The sequence below is a fragment of the Penicillium hispanicum genome (assembly GCF_028827665.1).
Source record: "Penicillium hispanicum strain IBT 35686 chromosome Unknown utg000001l_segment0_segment0, whole genome shotgun sequence".
Classification (NCBI taxonomy): domain Eukaryota; kingdom Fungi; phylum Ascomycota; class Eurotiomycetes; order Eurotiales; family Aspergillaceae; genus Penicillium; species Penicillium hispanicum.
Window position 1 is genome coordinate 4678820 of NW_026623193.1, and position 18327 is coordinate 4697146.

At 55.1% G+C, this 18327-nt stretch overlaps 10 protein-coding genes across 10 annotated transcripts; 5 read left to right on the forward strand and 5 right to left on the reverse strand.

Moving 5' to 3' along the window:
- Positions 1-1057: 1057 nt before the first annotated feature.
- glkA (glucokinase glkA) lies at positions 1058-2609 on the forward strand (the record flags this gene model as incomplete). The annotated part of the gene is made up of 2 exons (XM_056940945.1): positions 1058-1240; positions 1299-2609. 2 exons carry the CDS (start codon positions 1058-1060, stop codon positions 2607-2609), a joined length of 1494 nt encoding a protein of 497 aa, XP_056805225.1.
- A 582-nt stretch (positions 2610-3191) lies between these two features.
- Positions 3192-4355, reverse strand: N7459_001761 (aryl-alcohol dehydrogenase AAD14; the record flags this gene model as incomplete). Its single annotated transcript, XM_056940946.1, has 1 exon — positions 3192-4355. One exon carries the CDS (start codon positions 4353-4355, stop codon positions 3192-3194), a length of 1164 nt encoding a protein of 387 aa, XP_056805226.1.
- Positions 4356-5107: 752 nt separating this feature from the next.
- N7459_001762 (uncharacterized protein) lies at positions 5108-5467 on the forward strand (the record flags this gene model as incomplete). Its single annotated transcript, XM_056940947.1, has 1 exon — positions 5108-5467. The coding sequence occupies one exon, from the start codon at positions 5108-5110 to the stop codon at positions 5465-5467; it is 360 nt and encodes a 119-aa protein (XP_056805227.1).
- Positions 5468-5798: 331 nt separating this feature from the next.
- On the forward strand, positions 5799-7841 carry N7459_001763 (MDR family MFS transporter; the record flags this gene model as incomplete). The annotated part of the gene is made up of 4 exons (XM_056940948.1): positions 5799-6230; positions 6284-6663; positions 6717-7143; positions 7194-7841. 4 exons carry the CDS (start codon positions 5799-5801, stop codon positions 7839-7841), a joined length of 1887 nt encoding a protein of 628 aa, XP_056805228.1.
- Positions 7842-8004: 163 nt separating this feature from the next.
- Positions 8005-9169, reverse strand: N7459_001764 (Mpv17/PMP22 family protein; the record flags this gene model as incomplete). Its single annotated transcript, XM_056940949.1, has 3 exons — positions 8005-8094; positions 8161-8271; positions 8342-9169. The coding sequence occupies 3 exons, from the start codon at positions 9167-9169 to the stop codon at positions 8005-8007; spliced, it is 1029 nt and encodes a 342-aa protein (XP_056805229.1).
- Positions 9170-9200: 31 nt separating this feature from the next.
- Positions 9201-10931, reverse strand: N7459_001765 (cytochrome P450; the record flags this gene model as incomplete). The annotated part of the gene is made up of 3 exons (XM_056940950.1): positions 9201-10100; positions 10157-10765; positions 10854-10931. 3 exons carry the CDS (start codon positions 10929-10931, stop codon positions 9201-9203), a joined length of 1587 nt encoding a protein of 528 aa, XP_056805230.1.
- Positions 10932-11366: 435 nt separating this feature from the next.
- On the reverse strand, positions 11367-12857 carry N7459_001766 (C2HC5-type zinc finger protein; the record flags this gene model as incomplete). Its single annotated transcript, XM_056940951.1, has 1 exon — positions 11367-12857. The coding sequence occupies one exon, from the start codon at positions 12855-12857 to the stop codon at positions 11367-11369; it is 1491 nt and encodes a 496-aa protein (XP_056805231.1).
- Positions 12858-13566: 709 nt separating this feature from the next.
- On the forward strand, positions 13567-14532 carry N7459_001767 (uncharacterized protein; the record flags this gene model as incomplete). Its single annotated transcript, XM_056940952.1, has 1 exon — positions 13567-14532. One exon carries the CDS (start codon positions 13567-13569, stop codon positions 14530-14532), a length of 966 nt encoding a protein of 321 aa, XP_056805232.1.
- Positions 14533-14680: 148 nt separating this feature from the next.
- On the forward strand, positions 14681-16012 carry N7459_001768 (uncharacterized protein; the record flags this gene model as incomplete). The annotated part of the gene is made up of 1 exon (XM_056940953.1): positions 14681-16012. The coding sequence occupies one exon, from the start codon at positions 14681-14683 to the stop codon at positions 16010-16012; it is 1332 nt and encodes a 443-aa protein (XP_056805233.1).
- A 320-nt stretch (positions 16013-16332) lies between these two features.
- On the reverse strand, positions 16333-18244 carry N7459_001769 (putative Rab geranylgeranyl transferase escort protein; the record flags this gene model as incomplete). The annotated part of the gene is made up of 4 exons (XM_056940954.1): positions 16333-16670; positions 16861-17937; positions 18000-18118; positions 18171-18244. The coding sequence occupies 4 exons, from the start codon at positions 18242-18244 to the stop codon at positions 16333-16335; spliced, it is 1608 nt and encodes a 535-aa protein (XP_056805234.1).
- Positions 18245-18327: the final 83 nt, after the last annotated feature.

Sequence of the window (18327 nt, forward strand, 5' to 3'; positions counted from 1 at the left end):
GTTTTGCAGCAGGTACATCAGGCAGAAGTGCTCAGCACCCTTTCTCAACAGCGACTTCCGGTTGAGTAGCTATCCGCATAGAGACATGAGTAGGTCAATATATCTGAAGATCTTTGACGTATCAATCAATCATCGAAAGAGGGTGCCAAACATAGTGGGGGGATTTCCTTAGAGCCCCTACATAAGCATTTAGTACTAGGATCCCATGGCAGCCCTCGTGAAGACCCTCTTTGGTCATGAAAATTGCGAAGTACAAATGGCGCGTGTCGGAGTTCCGTGGTCTCGGCCAGCCGAGTCTGTAGTTGCCGATCCATCCCGATCATCGCGACACAAAGGGTGGGAGAGTGAAAGTGCTATACTGGCACTACCACCACTGCACAAATGCCCAATTCCCCGTGGCACCCAACTACCCCGGATGTAATCTCCCTTCATCCGGGGTGTCTCCGTGCGTTGCAACGTTGTGCAGGTGAGGGCGCCACCGACACAGCAGCAACTCCGTTTTCTCCCCAGTCTCCCGCGTCCGCCTTTAGCCACTGTCGCTCACCGGTGAAGTCGGGGGAAAACGTGCCATGGAGAGCCATTGACCAGTCACAGCCACTCCCCACATCTTCATCTCCACTGGAGATTCGTGGCGCAAAGAGAAAAAAAACGGGTTGGAATGGCTGTGTGACCGGGGAGTCGTGGTGGTGGTGGTAGTGGTGATGGTGTGACAGTTGGAAGGGGGAGAAGAAAAGGAGATGGAAACAAGTTGAGCGTCTCGCCAGGAGAAAAAAAAAGCACGAGATGACCTCGTCAGCGGCAAAGCCGGCGCTGGTTGACAAAGCCCGCTGCCAAGGTTCACATTATGATTGTTGGTTAATTATGTAGGTAGTTACCTAAATCCGGGTCCTGACCTCATGGAACCCCCTCCTCCGTCATCCCTCGTTTCTCATCCCACCCTTTTCCACCCTTTTCCCCTTTGTATTTCCTTGCGATTCCCCCCGGGCTGTCTTCCACCTGTAGCCCCGCCTTTGCAGCCGGTATTCTTGATATCCCTTCTTTGGCCTCCTACCCCACCATGTCCTCAGCGCTGCTTCAAGAGGCCACGCGCATTGCGCGCGAATTCGACTACCCCGCGGAACAGGTGCAGCGTGGTGTCGCCGAGTATATCCGACAATCGAATGAGGGCTTGGTCAAGGAGAACACCACATTGAGCCAAATCCCAACCTTCGTGACGGCCGTGCCCAATGGCACCGAAAAGGTACAATCTCCATCCCCCCTCTCCGCCGTCAGACGGGCCATCCTGACCACTTTCCCAGGGTCTTTACCTGGCGGTTGACCTGGGGGGCACCAACTTTCGGGTCTGCTCCGTTCAGCTGCACGGCGATACCACCTTCTCTCTCACCCAGTCCAAGATCATGATCCCGCGGGAGCTCATGGCCTCCGGCACCTCCAAGGACCTCTTTCTCTTCCTCGCCCGTCAGATTGAAGCCTTCCTGCGCATCCACCACAACGAACACTTCGAGGCCCATCTGCGCCGGAAGAGGGATGGCAATGTGGAAGAAGACCTGTTCGATTTAGGCTTCACCTTTAGTTTCCCGGTGCGCCAGTTCGGGATCAACTCCGGAACCCTCATCCGCTGGACCAAGGGTTTCAACATCCCCGATGCCGTGGGCCACGATGTATGCGCCCTACTCCAGTCTGCCATTGACGAGCTTCACCTGCCAGTGCGCGTGGCCGCGCTGGTCAACGATACCGTCGGCACCCTGATGGCCCGCTCATACACCTCGCCGGGAGAGACGGGCACTTTCCTCGGTGCCATCTTTGGCACCGGTACCAACGGGGCCTACGTGGAGAGGGTTGAGAAAGTCACAAAGCTTCAGCAGATGGAAAATGTGCATTACGACTCCTCGAGTGGCGAGATGATCATCAACGCCGAGTGGGGGAGCTTCGACAACCACCTGAGCGTCCTTCCCAGCACCGTCTATGACCGCGAGCTGGATGCGGATAGTAATAACCCCGGGGTGCAGATGTTCGAGAAGCGGGTGTCCGGCATGTTCCTGGGTGAGATTCTGCGCCGGGCCCTGCTGGCCATGCACAACAACCCCAACCTGGGTCTCTTTAAGCCCAACGAGTCCTCCAAGGTCTCCATTCCTTCCAATTCTCTCTTCTACCGCCAGTGGGGTCTTGACACCAGCCTGCTGAGCCAGGTGGAGGCCGACACCACCAAGCAAATGACCGACGTCAAGGCCGCGCTCAAGGATCACCTCAAAATCGAGAACCCCAGCGACGCTGAGTGTGAAGCCGTGAAAATTTTGGTTCACGCTATTGGCAAGCGTGCTGCCCGGCTGAGTGCTGTTCCGATCGCCGCGATTCTCATCCACACCAACAAGCTTCAGACCGACGAGATAGTTGACGTTGGTGTCGATGGCAGCCTGGTTGAGTTTTACCCCAATTTCGAGGGCTACATGCGTGATGCTCTACGCGAGGTGTCCCAGGTTGGCGCTGCAGGCGAGAAGAAGGTCCGCATCGGCATTTCCAAGGATGGCAGTGGTGTTGGCGCCGCCTTGATTGCCTTGGTCGCAAGCCGAGATGAGACCCTCAAAAACCCGTCTGAGAAACGAGCTTGAATTCTGTGATTGCTTCTGGAATCCCTATTTTGTCCCGCAGCATCTATATTCTTTACCTTTCTGATCATCTCGTTTCGGAGTCCACTGGCTGGGCCAGTGCTCAAATGGAGTGAGGCTTGTGGTGCAGCTGGTATAGCAGAGTCAGCCTGTCTCTCGGGTTGACCATCACCGCGCCAGCTCGACATCTCACCCGCCCTTTTGCATCCACTTGCGCATGACCCGCTCCCATGACACAGGCGCCGTCGGCTGAAACCAGCATTTTGAACCCGTCGGGCAGTCAGGAAATCAGCCGGGATTGATGATCTGCCAGGGTCGGGAGTCCTCATGCGCCCGTTTTTCCGTCGGTGGATACTGCTCTTGCTAGGGCCTTGCAGCAGGAAGTATCATTATTTTTGTTTGGGTCTACCGGAGTTGCACAGACTTGTCCTGGCGTGAAGACATCTGATATCCGACGCATTTGCATCTACCTTTCAATGAGATATCTTTCCGTTTCAGTCTCCAACCGATATATGTTCATTCGTATTCGACTGATATCGCTTGATTACATTCCATTTTAAACCTAGCCACATCACCGCGGCGTTCTTATTTGCCTGGCTCGTACCCAATAGCTCCGGGTGCCATCACAAAGTCCAGGTGAGCGGCCGTTCCCAACAACAACCCCGGTTTTCCATCGGTGGTTTTGGGATCGGGTCCAATGAAGTTGTTAGGGAAACCTACATCAAATGGCACCACTGATTCGAGGAAGTTGAGTTGCGACTCCGTCAATCGGATCGACAGGGCCTGTATATTGTCATGTAAATGCTCGACCTTACGGCCTCCCACAATAGGGAACACGTTCGGTGCCTTGCAGAGCACATACGCCAGCGCAATCGCCGTGACTGACTCAATGCCATGCTCAGAAGCCACCTTGGCCAGCGCTTCCGACATGCGGCGCTCGTCCTCGGTCTGCTCCGACCCGAAAATAGCACGCAGTCCCTCGCCAGTCTTCTTCCGTTCGGCGATCTGCTGCGCACTCTGGAACTTCCCGCTGCCCAGAACGTCCCATGGGGCCAGCGCCATGCCGAAATGCTGTGCCATGGGCAGAATGTCACGCTCAAAGTCGCGGCGCATCACATTCCATCGCCCCTGATAGATAGCGAACGGAGTCTTGCCGTGGGCGCGCGCATATGTGTTCGCGGCCGACACCACCCACGCGGGCGTGTCCGAGATGCCCAGGTACATGACTTTGCCCTGCTCGACCAGGATATGCAACGAGTCCATAATCTCCTCGATGGAGGTGGTATAATCCCACCAGTGCAGGTACAGGATATCCACCCAGTCGGTCTGCAGCTTGCGCAGCGAGTCGCGCAGACTGATCATCATGTTGCGCTTGTGGTTCCCGGCGGCATTGGGCGCCTTGCCCTTACCCAGCTCGTAGGTGCGGTAGTCGGTTGTGAACTTCGTTGCGATGACCATGTGGTCGCGGTTCTTGCGAGCGGCCATCCATTCGCCGATCCAGATCTCGGATTGTTCGAACTGATAGTTGCTTGACGTGTCGATGAAGTTGCCTCCGGCGGCCACGAAGGCGTCGAGCAGCTTGAAGGCCTGCTCTTTGTTCATGCTGCCCATGTATTCCGACCATTTGTCGCCGATGGACATCCCACCTAGTTGGAGGGGGGATACACGGAGGCCTGCCAAGGGCGAGAGAATGCGATAGCGCTCCAGCGCGGTGACCGGTGGAGGAGGAGGCGCGAAGAGTTCATTCATGGTGAATCAGAGGATTTGTGCTGATGTCAAGGAGTTAAAGGGTCTGATGGAGAAGTGATTTTGCACAGTGAATGAGTCCTCGTACTTATAGACCTCTCACGGTTGGGGTTGCCGCCTGTCATCCGGATATAAGGACTCGCCCGTGGCATATCGCCACCGGAGGCCTGGACTTTCCCTCCATGATGTCAGGAGAATGGACAAAACTCAGACTTGGCAATTGAAAGTTGGTTCTGCCATGGATCATGATTTACCTGCATTGTCTTTTTTCCTCGATTGGACTGGCGAAGGGGGAACCGACCATGTAGTTGGTGAACAAGTTGGCTATGGGAACCCCCTCAATTGCTCCATGGGTACGATGTTGTACCCTGAATTCACAATATTGATACTCCAAACCATGGCTACACCCACCATCCAGGCTCCCAATGCACGCTGTGACAGATTCCGAGGTGTAGAATGATATATAGTCCACCTCGTAAGCTTAATTCCGGACTCCGGACTCCAAACAGCACTAGTCCATTTTGGGAATGTCAGCCTGTCAGCCTGCTGAGTCAGGTATTCATGCCTGAGGCGTCAATCACGGTCGATTTGTTTTCGTCCTTGAATTGTCGAAGTTGTCGATCTCACCGCAAGAAGAAAACATGATGCCTGAAACTCAGCAGCAGACAAGATCAGAAGAATGTTTAGGCCATCATTGATGACAACCATTTCTGTTTCTGAGCCTGACGACCTAGGCTCGTTGCCAACATCTCAGGATGGACGCAGTATACGTGGCGGACGGAGGAAAGGGATTCGATGCTCCCCCTGAATGTCGCAGCGGTGAACGGAATGACGAGAGCCGTGCTATTGACGCGCTCGACCTTGGAGCAAGGGCGCCCATGACTACATCCACTCTGCTCTGCGAAGGGAGACCGTCACCACCTGCAGTTCATAGCTGTGCGATCCTTGCATCGTCTCCTGGCCGATGCCGCCCCGCCTGGGCTGCGGCTGAGTCGTCTCATCTTCGCCTATTCGCCGGCGCCGGAATTGATTCTGGCGGCTGCATGACTCTTGACGGGGTGATCGACGTCCCGTTGCAGAGAATTCTGGCGTCGTCGCTGGTGCTGTTGCCGTAGTCTCTACCCGCGATTCAATCCTACATCGCAATATGAAATGTACTTTCCTGCACTCCACTCCGTCTGCAGGCGCGCGTCGAGATTTCCATGGACCACATGGAAATCACTGGGGATGCCATGGCATCCAGGCAGCTGCGACATCGGATTGGCCCTTCGCTCCTTCGCTAGACGCATCGGCAAGGTCGCCCTGGTCGATGATGAGACCTGTCCCAAGGGCCCGTCGCGTTGTCAACCCTGAACTGCTTTTTTAATGCGCGACCTCGCCCTCTCCAGCCGGAGCTGCAGCAGGTCTTCGTCTCTTCTCTTCCTCCCCCTTCCGCTCGTTTGCATAATGCCTTCTTTCTTTAGTAGACGCCAGCCTCCCAAGGAGGCTGGCCAGCCCGTGGAGAACTGCGATTCCTCCGATACAGACTCCCAGTCACAGGCTAACGGCAAGACGTCGAAGCCTTCGAGTGAAAAGGAGAGTACGCTCGTCGACGAGCCGACTAGGGACTCGCCTGCAGCGGCCGAAGATACCCACAAGGAGGTCGAGAACAACGACTCGCCCAAGGAAGCCATTCCAAATGAAGACTCCAACAAGGAGACGGTGCCAGCAGACAGCGCTGAGAAAGAAGCCGCCAATGACGCACAGGGGGATGAGAACGCAGAGGCTGGCGCAGAGGCTGATGCAGCGACCAAGCAACGCGATCAGGACTACCCGTCGCCCTGGAGGCTGGTTCTCATCACCATCGCCTTGTGTCTCTGCGTATTCTGCGTGGCGCTGGTACGTGTGCCCGGTGAATCCCAAGGGCAACAGGCATTGACACGCTGCTCTAGGATAACACGATCATCGCGACGGCAACCCCCAAGATCACCGACCAGTTTAACTCGCTGGACGATGTGGGCTGGTATGGCAGCGCCTACCTGTTGACCACCTGCTCGGTGACTTTGATGTTTGGCAAATTCTACACCTTTTATTCCGTCAAATGGATCTACCTGGCTGCGCTCTCGGTCTTCGAGATCGGCTCTCTCGTCTGCGGTGTGACCCCGAGCTCTGTCGGCCTCATCTGCGGTCGTGCTATTGCAGGCTTGGGAGCCGCGGGGTTGTTTTCCGGTTCAATTCTAATCATCAGCCAGAGTGTACCGCTGGACAAGCGCCCGGTGTATACTGGGCTGGTGGGCTCCATGTTTGGAATTGCCAGTGTGGCCGGTCCACTGTATGTGTCTTCAATATTCGCTGGCATATCAGGGTAGCTGACAACCTCTGTAGCTTGGGAGGCGCTTTCACTGACCATCTCACCTGGCGCTGGTGTTTCTACATTAATTTGCCCATTGGCGCAGTGACCTTCTTCTTCATATTGTTCTTCTTCAAGGCACCCAAGGCCATCAAGAAAAAGACGACTTGGAAACAACAGGTCGCCGAGTTGGACCTCCTGGGCTCCTTATTCTTCTTGCCTGCCATCATCTGCCTATTGCTGGCGCTGCAATGGGGCGGTACTAAGTACGACTGGAGCAATGGCCGAATCATCGCTCTTTTTGTTGTCTTTGGTGTCCTGCTCATCGCCTTCATCGGCGTGCAATGGTGGGGTCAAGACCGCGCCACCGTGCCTCCTCGCCTGATCAAAAACCGGAATGTCTGGGGTGCGGCTTGGTATGCGGCGGCTATCGGGGCGGCCTACTTCGTCCTGGTTTACTATGTGCGTTGCAGCTCCATCTCGGGATTGCCATTCATGCTAACACTTCACAGCTCCCCATTTGGTTCCAGGCGATCAAGGGCGCCTCGGCTATGAAGTCGGGTATCATGAATTTACCAATGATCATAGCGGTGGTGGTCCTGTCTATCCTTGCAGGGGGGCTGATCACTGCCTGCGGCTACTACACGCCCTTCATGATCGCCTCATCCATCATTCTGACCATCGGTGCAGGTCTGCTGTCCACGCTGGAGGTGGACTCTGGCCACTCCAAGTGGATTGGATATCAAGCGCTGTTCGGTATTGGCCTAGGTCTCGGGATGCAGCAGCCGATGATTGTCGCGCAGACGGCACTCAAAGTCGAGGACGTCCCTAGTGGCACGGCCATCATGATGTTCGCCCAGACACTGGGCGGTTCGATCTTCTTGTCCGTTGCGCAGAACGTGTTCCAGAATCAACTGTTCAAGAACCTAGCCATCTATGCGCCCAACGCCGATGCATCGAAGCTGGTGGCGGCTGGCGCCACTTTGCTGCGCCACGTTGTGTCTGGTCCTGCCCTGCAAAAGGTCTTGGCTGCCTACAACCAAGCCGTCACAGAGACGTACTATGTGGCAGTGGCCATGGGTGCCCTGTCGCTTGTTGGTCCCATCTTCATTGAGTGGCTCTCGGTCAAGGGCACGAAGATCGAGATGGCCGCGGTTTGAGTCTATCTGACGGCCAAAAGAAAGACACTCCATCCTTCTTCATGCATATTATTTCCGTCCTCGACTGGAGGTTTCTTTGCGGATTCTCTTCCATTTGTTTTTAGGACAGTGTAATACGGCTCTACATACTTCCGTGTTTTTTTAGTAATACATTCTAATAGCCTTACTTGGTGCCATCCTGAGCCCAGTAGACTTCCATGTTTCGAGAAGATTTCTCCATGCCCACGGCAAGACAGCCCAGACGTGCCGACCACTGAGTCACGTCACGCATTGATGATTAGACGGCTGCATAAAGACTCAAATAGATGCCCCAAATCACCCCACAGGCGCTGCCGAACACCACGCGACGATCTACTGGAATGACCGTGTACATCAGAATGGAAACGGTGGGCCGATACTTGAGACGCGCACTCATGATCGGATGGAAGTCCTGTCGACAATCAGCAGTGCATCCCTGCAGGCCAAGTATGCCTCGCCCGTGGATATGGGGAAACACTCACCTCCAGCACCAATTCCCACACCCGGGCCAAGCTTTCCCCCTTGAGAAAATTAATCAGAACCACAAATAGTACAATGTTCATCACCGACGCAACGGTCTGGTCAAAGATAAACTTCATCACGAAGCTGCGCAGGCCAGACTGCCGCGCTCGCGCCGTCCACCGCGGCGCCTGCTTCTCCTTCTCCTTGTGGGAAGGGAGCCGGTCGTCGTCGCGGTCCTTGGACGACGCGCCAGCAGTGGCAGAAGACCAAAAGAGGGACCGCAGAGATGCAAGAGAACAGAGGGACGTGAGTGAACACGACCGCGAAGAACAGCGGCACACGCCGGCGATCTCCGCCCGCGAGGGAAACCCCGGATAGCGCGCCTCCAGGGCGCGTTGCCAGTAGAAGTTGATCGGTACGATCAGGATGCCATAGGTGATGAACTGTAGCAGGGCGAGTGTGTTCAACACGAACGGCGTCTGGGATTTCTTTTCATTAGTTGTCGTGTCTGGATGTCTTGGGGGTCTTGATGACTTTACGGTGTTGTTGCGCTGGTCGATCAGCTGTGCGAGGATGTTGGACACGGCGTTGAGCACGGTCGATTGCACGATCGTCAGGGTCAAAGGCGACAGCATAGTCGATGCGCCGTGGAGCCGTCCATAGAACACACACACACACACACCGTGCTGGGCGGAGGGAGATCCTCGCGGTGGGTTTGGGATAGACGTCGCGATGGCGATGTTGGGCGTAGGGGCTGCCAAGACGCCCGACGGCAACCGTGTCCTCACAGGAAGACGCGAGGGCTCGCGGAAAACCTCTCCAACTACGAGGGAAACCACTACGCACATTAACGATGGCTCAATGGCCGTTGCATTCGATTTATTTGCCTGCAAGGACTTTTTGAAATGCCACATTGGGTCCGTTCTTCGCGCTTGTGAAATGATCGACCAGGGCCAGATGCCCTCCAGCATCTTCACCGCGGCGATCCGCCAGCGTCATGTCAAATAGAAACACCAGCCGCGCCAGCGTCAGTCGCATCTCCATGAAGGCCATGCTCTTGCCAATGCAACCGCGAGGCCCAATGCTGAACGGGCAGAATGCCCGCCGCGCGGCCTCAATGTCCTCCCGGGTGGTCGTCCACGCCGTGCCAGCGGCTGAGCAGGTCGCGTCTTCAATCCATCGCTCCGGGATGAACGTCTCTGGTGAGCGGTAGTACTGCGCCTGCCGGTGGATGGAATACACGGGCGTGCCGCAGTCCGTGCCTGCAGGTAGGAAGACCCCGTCGACGACGGCACCACCCTCCATCACTTCACGCGGGACGGCGCCCGGCACGGCGGGGGCCAGACGGAGGGCCTCGTCGATGCATGCTTTTAGGTACACCAACTCGTTGAGGCGGGCGCCGCTGACGATCTCCTCGACCTCGTCGAAGGTGCCGCGCACCTCCGTGGTCAATTTGGCCAGTGCCTCCGGCGCCCGGAGCAGATAGAACAGCGTCGCAGCCAGGGTCGTGGAAGTCGTGTCGCTGCCCGCGATCATCAGCACGTTCGCCTCGCCCCAGAGCTCGGGCTTGCTGAGGCCCTTGCCCGTCTCCGGGTCCTTCGCGGTCAGCAGGTAATAGAAGAAGTCCTTCTTGGCCTCGCGGCCCGCCTGGGCTCGTTCCTGGGCTCGCTTGTTTGCCTCCACGCGTGAGTTCACGATGAAGTTCCAGCGGTCCTGCGTGAGTCGCCGGATGAAGATCTGGTCGAGATGCCATCGGTCCAAGGGCATCCACAGTCCGCACTGGGATTGCAAGTCAGATTGATCCCCACCGTAGCTCGGAAGGGTATCAGGCTCACCACGTAATGCCGATTCGCAGCACGATCCACAAGCCCAATCATGTGCCTGCGCCCCTCGGCGACGAGCATATCAAAGCTCTTCCCAAAGCAAAGCTCGCCCATGACGTCGTACGAGAGGTAACTGAACCAATTCCCCATGTTCCGCACCACACCCGTTGTCTCCTTGGGCGTGGTATCGCCGGATCCAGCCAGAATGGCGCAGAGCTGCCGCACATGCAGGAGCATCACATCCTCCATCTCCTTGAGCGCGGCGTCCGAGAAGGCCTGGCTCAGCACTCGCCTCTTGCGGCCGTGCATGGACTTGTCGATGGCATTGTGCGTGTTGTACACGCCCTTGATGGCTGGGAAGGCATTATAGAAATCCGCTTTCTGGAGCCGCTTGCCGTGTCCGTAGATATCGTGCAGTCCGCGGTCTGAGTTGACCGAGACGAAATTCGGCGCCACGCGCACATGCGTGCCATATTCCGCGTGTAGTTTGTGCAGCCAGAGATGGCGGTCGCCTTGGAGGCCGTGGTAGAGCTGGACCCACGGCGTGATCGATGCGAGGAAGGGACCGGGGATTCGGCGCAGAGGATGGACGAGGCGGTTGTAGAGCCCGTAGGCCACGATCTAGGTGACTCGCCGTGTTAGCGGAGATAACAAGGATCCAAGGACCGCATAGTCGAGCGATCTATGAAACTGGGTGCAATCTGCCTACCAGGACACCCAGCACCGCAACCACATCCACCGCCACTCTCTGGATCGTCATGTACTTCAGCACCGGTTCAACGAGCATGGTGTGTTGTGTTCATTGGTCCTGATGGTGCCGCTCATCTCTGGATTATATACTTGCCGACACCGAACTTATCCGCGCCCAGCCGATTCTCGGCGTCGATGACGCTCGACTGGCTGACATCAACTGGGCGCCTCGCGGGGGAATGCTGGGAAATCACGATGAGCAGGCTTATCGCCACCGGTTATAAGCGGCTATTCAACGTCTGGTCTTCGGGTTGGGTTGTGCGGGGAAGCTCATCAAAGAGTGGAAGCTCCATCCATGGATGTCATACTGGATTACCGTCGTGGAAGGGAGTGCCAGAAGTAACAAGTCGACGAGACGGGACATCGAATCCGACTACATTATAAACCGCCCGCTGAACCAATCTTCCTCTATATCTTGCGATTATCTCCTCCAGCGGAAACGACTCGGCCGTGGGGCTGTGAGCAGCCCGAATTACGTGCTATGCCCATGCAACCCGCCGTCTAGGATCCATTGCTCGTTGTCATCGTTGTCATCTTGCACGCGCCGCCAGGTTTGCTTGCGCTCTGTCCGCTCCGCTCCCTCAGCTGCCTTCTTGGTATCAGGGGCGCGCCAGACGGGTCGCATTAATCCCCCTGCGGCAAGAAGTGGGTTCCGACTGAAGGCGTGACTCTCTCCTGATGATCTGTCGGTTTCCGCAATGTCCATCGGATCAGGGTCACTGGTTGGTTCGGACGTGGGTTCTGCGGCGGCAGATTGGTATACCCGTCGGACCTTGCCACCCTTGATATCTAGGCTCATCACGGTCTTCTTCTTTTCCCATTCTGGACGGGCTTGTTCTTCCATCTCGCGCTGGATGCGCTGCTGCTTCTTCAGCGCAAGCGCTCTCTGTGCTGGGCTCATCCACAACGTCGAGGCTACATTCGGGGTCTCAAAGTCGGCTGCCTCGTCCACGACCTTGGTTCGGCGAGCGTTCTGCGCTTGGAACTGGAGCAGCTTGTCGCGGTGGGCTTTGGCAGCATCGAGCTTGCTCGACGATGACGATCCCGATGGTCTTGGACCGCCGTCATGGTGTACACTATCATTGTGGGCGCGCATCTTCTCCTGTCCGCGCTCGGCTCGTAGCTCGCGGATCATGCTTTGTATCTCCTCGGCAGACAGGAGCGGCGTACTGCAAAAGGAGCACGGTTGAAGGCCCTCGAGCGAACAAATAATCTTGCCACAGTTGAGGCAGTTCGGGGCGGGGTCAAACAACGGGTGAATCAGAGCGTAGCAGGTGCACTTGCGTCGTTCTGCACCTAGGGTCGGGTTGGTCGAGACCTCCAAGGCAGCAATGGCCGAGGTCAAATCAGAGATGTTATTCGTGGTGAGAGCCGCTCCGCCCTTGGACGAACTTGCTCCGCCACCATGTCGGCTCGGCTTGCTCGTCTTTGATCGCACGTTGGGTAGCATGTCGGAGAGGACGGGCCCAGAGGCGGATGGGGGCGCTTTGAAGTCGGCGGTGGCCGACGCAGGCATGGGCGAATGGGCACGAGATGACGCAGATGATCCTGGCGCAGACAGTCCGGCATGGTGCGGTGATGACCGGCTTGCCGACATATACTCTTCCTCCTTCTCCGACTTCATGTAACCGCCTCCGACATCTCCGTAGTTCGCTGGGCGGCGCGGCGGCCCCGCGCTGTGCAGCGGTTTCTTATCCCTTCTGTTCCTCCCCTTAATCCGGTCGGTACTTGTTGACATGGCATCATTCTGGGCTGATGCAGGCGCTACTGGCTGCCGGCGTGCGTTAAAGGAGGAGATGAATTCGAGAGCTGCGGGGGAGTCGCCGAGGAGGTTTTTCAGGTGATCGGCACACGCGTCCTTGGAGAGAGTGGCGGAATAGTCGACGATCTGCTTCAGAGACTCCTCGTCTAACGGCAGGAGCTGGCCAAGCCGAGGAAGTGCCCAGGCGGCAAGGTCAGGCATGGCTGGAGGAGAATCGCGACTGTCGGGCGAGATCGACGTTGAAACAGAAAGAAATGGATCTCCCCGCATGTGATCCGCAGCGACCATGTATAAGGAGCATCCTCCAAAATCTCACAAAATCATCACACCCAGTCGATCAAGAATTAACCAAGAGATTAATTTCCACTGTCAGTGATTCCCTATCGAGAATTGTGAAATTACCCGACGGGGACATGACGGCCTTGGAAGTAATTGTAGATCTGTGCTAAGCCAACCCCCAGTTGCGATGAAGGTAATTGAGAACTGTTCAATAGACACATTTATCACATATACAGGCAAGTACTGGTTCCTATGTCGTATTGGTCCAACGTGAAATTAGTAGTTTTCCTCTTTGAAGATTGTTATATTCAAGTGTCAGAATGAACGTGCCTGGGATTGATACAATATGGCCCAATACTAGGTATCAAGATAGAAACCAGTTCCCACATACCTCAGAGGTAATGGAGATGTCGATTTCCACAAAGCGCGTCTCTATTGAAGAATTCCCTTCCAATAAGTCAGGTCCTCTGCTAAACTCACAACACGTCCCCCTATAAGCACGCAGGGATTAGCTGCATGCCGAGACCGAAGGCGTCAATTTTCTATTCTATTCTTCCACATTCTTCCGGGAATATCATCCTCATTTCCTATTTTACTTTCATCATCGTTACTGTTCTTATCATCACTCAACATGGAGGTATTCAAGCTCAATCTCGATGACGGGGGAGTTCTCACCGGGCGACTGGCTCTTCCATCCAAGAAACCGCCCACCCAGTTTGTTCCTCTGCTCGTGTGCTTACATGGAGGGACCTATGACTCCGAATACTTCGACGCCAGCCCCGAATGCTCGATCGGTCAGATCTCGGACGCGCTTCAAGTCCCTGTGATCGCCATCGATCGGCCCGGGTATGGCGAGGGTCATCACCATGTTCCTCCTGCAACCACCGAGGTGACTTATGCTCAACAGCAAGGCAGATACATCAACACCAAGCTTCTTCCAGCCCTGTGGCGGAAATACCAACCCAAGTCCGGTGCAACCAGCATTGTCATCATGGGACATTCTGTCGGCGCCATGATGGCCACGGTCGCCGTGGGTTCCTATGTCGGGACCGAAGGATATCCCCTGGCGGGCATCATTACTTCTGGCATTGGGGCAGAGCACGATCCGGCCGTCAGTGCAAACCTCAAAAGCATGGTCAAGCCTGGCACACAGTCTTTGACGTTCGACCCGGCCCTCAAAGACGCAATGACACGACCCCAGGGGCGTCACTTGGCCGATCCGGCAGTGACCAAGTCCTGTGCTCGTTTGAACCGACCAGTCCCGGTCGGAGAGCTCATGGACATCAATACGACGTGGTCTCTGTACTGGCATCGATATTCCAAAGCCGTCCAGGTACCGCTCATGTACGGTCTTAGCGAGTTCGATGGCCTTTGGACTTCCACGCCAGAGATGGTCCTGAAGTACCGCGATTCTTTCCCATCAAGTCCCCGGATCGAGTGTGGCATTGTCCCTCAGGCTCCACGTTGCATTGAACATAGTTATCAAAGCAGAGGATGGCTCACAAGGTGCGTAGGGTTTGCGTTGGAGTGTGCAGTGTGGTATGCGTTGAAGGACTCATTGATTAGACGCCCTGTAGTTGATGGAGAGGGAGTGTAGGGGTACTTATAGGGCACAAGATGTAGCGATGCAGCTTATGAAACGAATAACACCTTGTGTGTCAATTGTTCGTCGTGGGGCCGAATAAGATGGACGGATTCTATCACTCCGAAGCTTTGTACTCTCTTCAACCACCCCATCACACATCATGGAGATCCTGCCAGGCATGCAAGATGTATGGGGACAGCTGCCTCGAATGAAAGGGTATACCCATCTTGCTCTCTGCTTCCCTCACCCTGAAAGCATCTCTCGGGTCACTATCGAGACGGCCCTCGCAGCAGCCACTCGTCGAATAACCATGGCAGTCCCATGGATCGGAGGAGCCGTTGTGCACGTCAATGTCGACTCAGCAGGCACTGGCAACTTTACCGTGGCCCAATGTCCGAAAACAGAGAATATTCTCAAGATCCAAGATCTGTCCGCTGTCTACTCGCCCTTTGATGATCTTGTCCGCGCCAAAGCCGCCAGCGACTTACTAGACGGACGTATACTATCGGCGGAATCTTCTCTCCCAGACAGCTATGCCGAAACCGAAACGGATCCAGCACCAGTATTGACATTAACAGCCAGCTGGGTCAAAGGTGGTCTCATCTTGGACTGTGCAGCTCAACACAATATCCTGGACATGGGCGGAATCGACCAATTCTTCCGACTTCTAGCCACGGCGCTCCAGGGTCAAGAGTTCGACCGGGCTACAATCGAAGCCAATAATCGGGATCGCTTCCATATATTCCCCCTACTCAGACCCGATGAAGGGAAATACGATCATTCGCAGATGCGATGCCCCTCTTCTTTGAATCCAACACTGCGCCCTCCACCACCAGGTCCGTTACCGGCATTCCATTACTTCCGGTTCAGGGATACAAGTCTCTCTCAGTTGAAAGTCTCTGCGCAAACCCCTTCTGCCGATGATGCCTTGAGCGCGTTCATCTGGCAGCGCCTCAGTGCGGTCCGACTGGCTTTGGGCCAGAAGCTGGATGCCGTTACCGGCTTCTCTCGGGCCATCGACTGCAGACGCACGCTTGGTGTGCCAACCGAGTATATGGGCGTGGTAGTTGTGAAGACTTTCTCGAAAATGACCTTTGACAACATTCATCAGTCGTCATTGGCAGATCTGGCAATACATCTGCGCAAAGATCTGCAGAGAATGAGAGACCAGCATTTTCTCCGCAGCCTAGCGACACTTATTGCAGAGGAACCAGATAAAAGCACAATCAACTTTGTATCTGGTGCCAATCCTGATACCTGGATCAATGCGTCCTCTTGGGCAGGCGCGACCACACATTCCCTGGACTTTGGGTTGCTTGGTAAAGCTGCATTTGTGCGGCGGCCAAAGTCTAAGCCTGTTCAGGGCTTGTTATACTTTTTGCCCAAGTTGGAGCAGGGTGGTATCGACGTTTTGCTGTGCTTGAAAGATGACGAGATACGAGGGCTTATATCTGATTCAGAGTGGACAAATTTTGCTGAGTATATTGGCTGAGTTGATGAAGACACGAATTGCTATAGTGATATGATGCAAAGCAATAAGGTGGATTATCTTTCTAGAAGAGACATGGTCACTTAGATGGCTACCTAGTTACCAACCTGGGTAGCCTTGGAAACAGGCACCCTAAAGCGGCCAGGTCAGTAATCTCGTGGGGCGACGCGATACGATGCGAAGGAAAAATTGACTGCATGTCGGTCTACGAGTTCGCAATAAAATTACGTGCAAACAAGTCTAGATTCGAGGATCACATCGATATTCTGTATATTATATTGCGCTGTACAGACATACTCCATGCCGTGTAAATATGGTACCAATCATTCATCGGAGGCGCCTTGACGCTCATCAAAGATCATAAAGTCATCGGGGGACGCTTCGTCACCTACAATCTTCACCCAGGCCTGCTTGACCATGTCAACGGTTTCGTCCTCGAATGCCAGATCAAGGTTCGGCGGCGGGAAGCTGTAGACATGGGGCGAAAGGGCATTAATGGTCGGCTGGGTGCCATCGTTACTGAAACGACCTAGCTGATTATATCGCATGGACCACAGGACCGTAGCCTGGGGGCCCTCGGCCCGCAGAAGTTGGTCTACTGCACATTCAAGGAGAGTCTGGCCTTCAGGGCCGGGCACAGAAACGCTAGCATAGATGATACCTGTGACGATACCGCGTTAGCTTCATGAAGAGAGTAACAGTCCAGTGAAATCAAGATCGAGGATTGACACTCGTGATCAGTTGGTGATAGATATGGTTTCATCAATGCAATTACAGGCAATGTAGATAAGTTTGAAAAAAATCATCATGCGAGCGAGGGTGAGGACGAGAGGAAGGGGTTGAAAACGTACTCTGCTCTCGTGGACAATCGCCGGTGTCACTCGAATGGACCTGGAGGTACACCGGCGGGGATTGAGGACTATTCAAAGTATCACCAGGAAGCATGAGAACTGCACTGGCCGGGGTGGGTGCTCCTTCCATAGCGACGGGAAAGAGGGATGTGAAAGTCGAGGAGACAACGGTAATCGACCGTGCGACTCTGGTGGCGCCGGAGGGCTGCTCCTGGCTGGGGATATCCCAGTCAGAGCCAACCGCGAACTTTGTCTTGACAGACTCCCCGTTGGAAAGCTGTATCCTGACAGAGTATTCGTCCTCTGTCGGATTATCGCCGTCCGTATATGACTGAATACCCGTGTCCAAGGCATACACACCTCCACCAACCGCAGAGGCACGACAGGCGACTTGGAGAATTTCAGACCCACCGCCATATTTGGAGGTTACACTGCCGAAGCCATGGCCTACAGCTCCAATAGAGGACAAATGTCTTTTGACCCGGGGGACTGCATATTTTGCAGATGTATCCTTTGCGTTAAGCTGGGACAGCGAAAGCGAGAGCAGCGGGCTGTGGAGGTCTTGGGGAACACCAAACTTAGTCAACAGATAATCCTCAAATGACAAGGTCAGATCTCCATCGCCTTCATCGGTTTCCTCGTCCTCTGGCTTGCTGATATGCCTGAGAAATTTCATCAGCGTCCTCTTCGACTTCATACTAATACGGGTATCAGCGAAGATATCTTCTCGATTGCCGGGCACCCGATGAAATATCCTCGTGGCGCCCAGCTCGCCGCTGTCTGAACTGGAAGCCTCGGGAGTATGAATCCACCAACTTCCAACAGCCATGAACTCTAGCTGCAGATAGACCTTCGAGGATATGAGGGTGGAGATCAGCTGCGAGCGGGTGTAAAGGAGATATGGAGAGAGGGAAAGAGTGTAGGCTCGACTGGCTGCAAGCTTCGGCCGAATATCCGGTGTTCCTTCCGAACGTTCGCCGTTCTCAGAGCTGCTCTGGGATGGCAGAGACCGTGGGGAGTCTTGAGGATGCTGGTAGGTGAAAATCTTGGCGTCTTCGAATGGAGAGCGTCCAGGATCTACCAATCCACGAGATATCAGTGACAGGGCGGAATGCAGAGCAGACTCAGCAGCGACCCACGTTGGTTGACACTGTTCATCCACTCCTGAGCTTCATCCAGACTAAACGCAGCCTCTGATCCTCCGTAGTATGGATTTTGGTCCAGGTGGAGGATCTTCTTTCCCGACCGTGAGAGGGATCTTCGGAGAGGGTCAGACATGGACTGCGATAAACTCGGAATACGGGACTCACAATGCTAGGAGAGATTGGGCCAGCCCGGTACCTGCAATTATTACATCCCACGATGTCTCTGCCAGGGTCTCCATGTTGTCAATGATCAGATGTGAGATCTGAACTGTAAACAAGTCAGTTCGTGGATTACAGTGGCGAGCAGGCCCAATCTCATGTC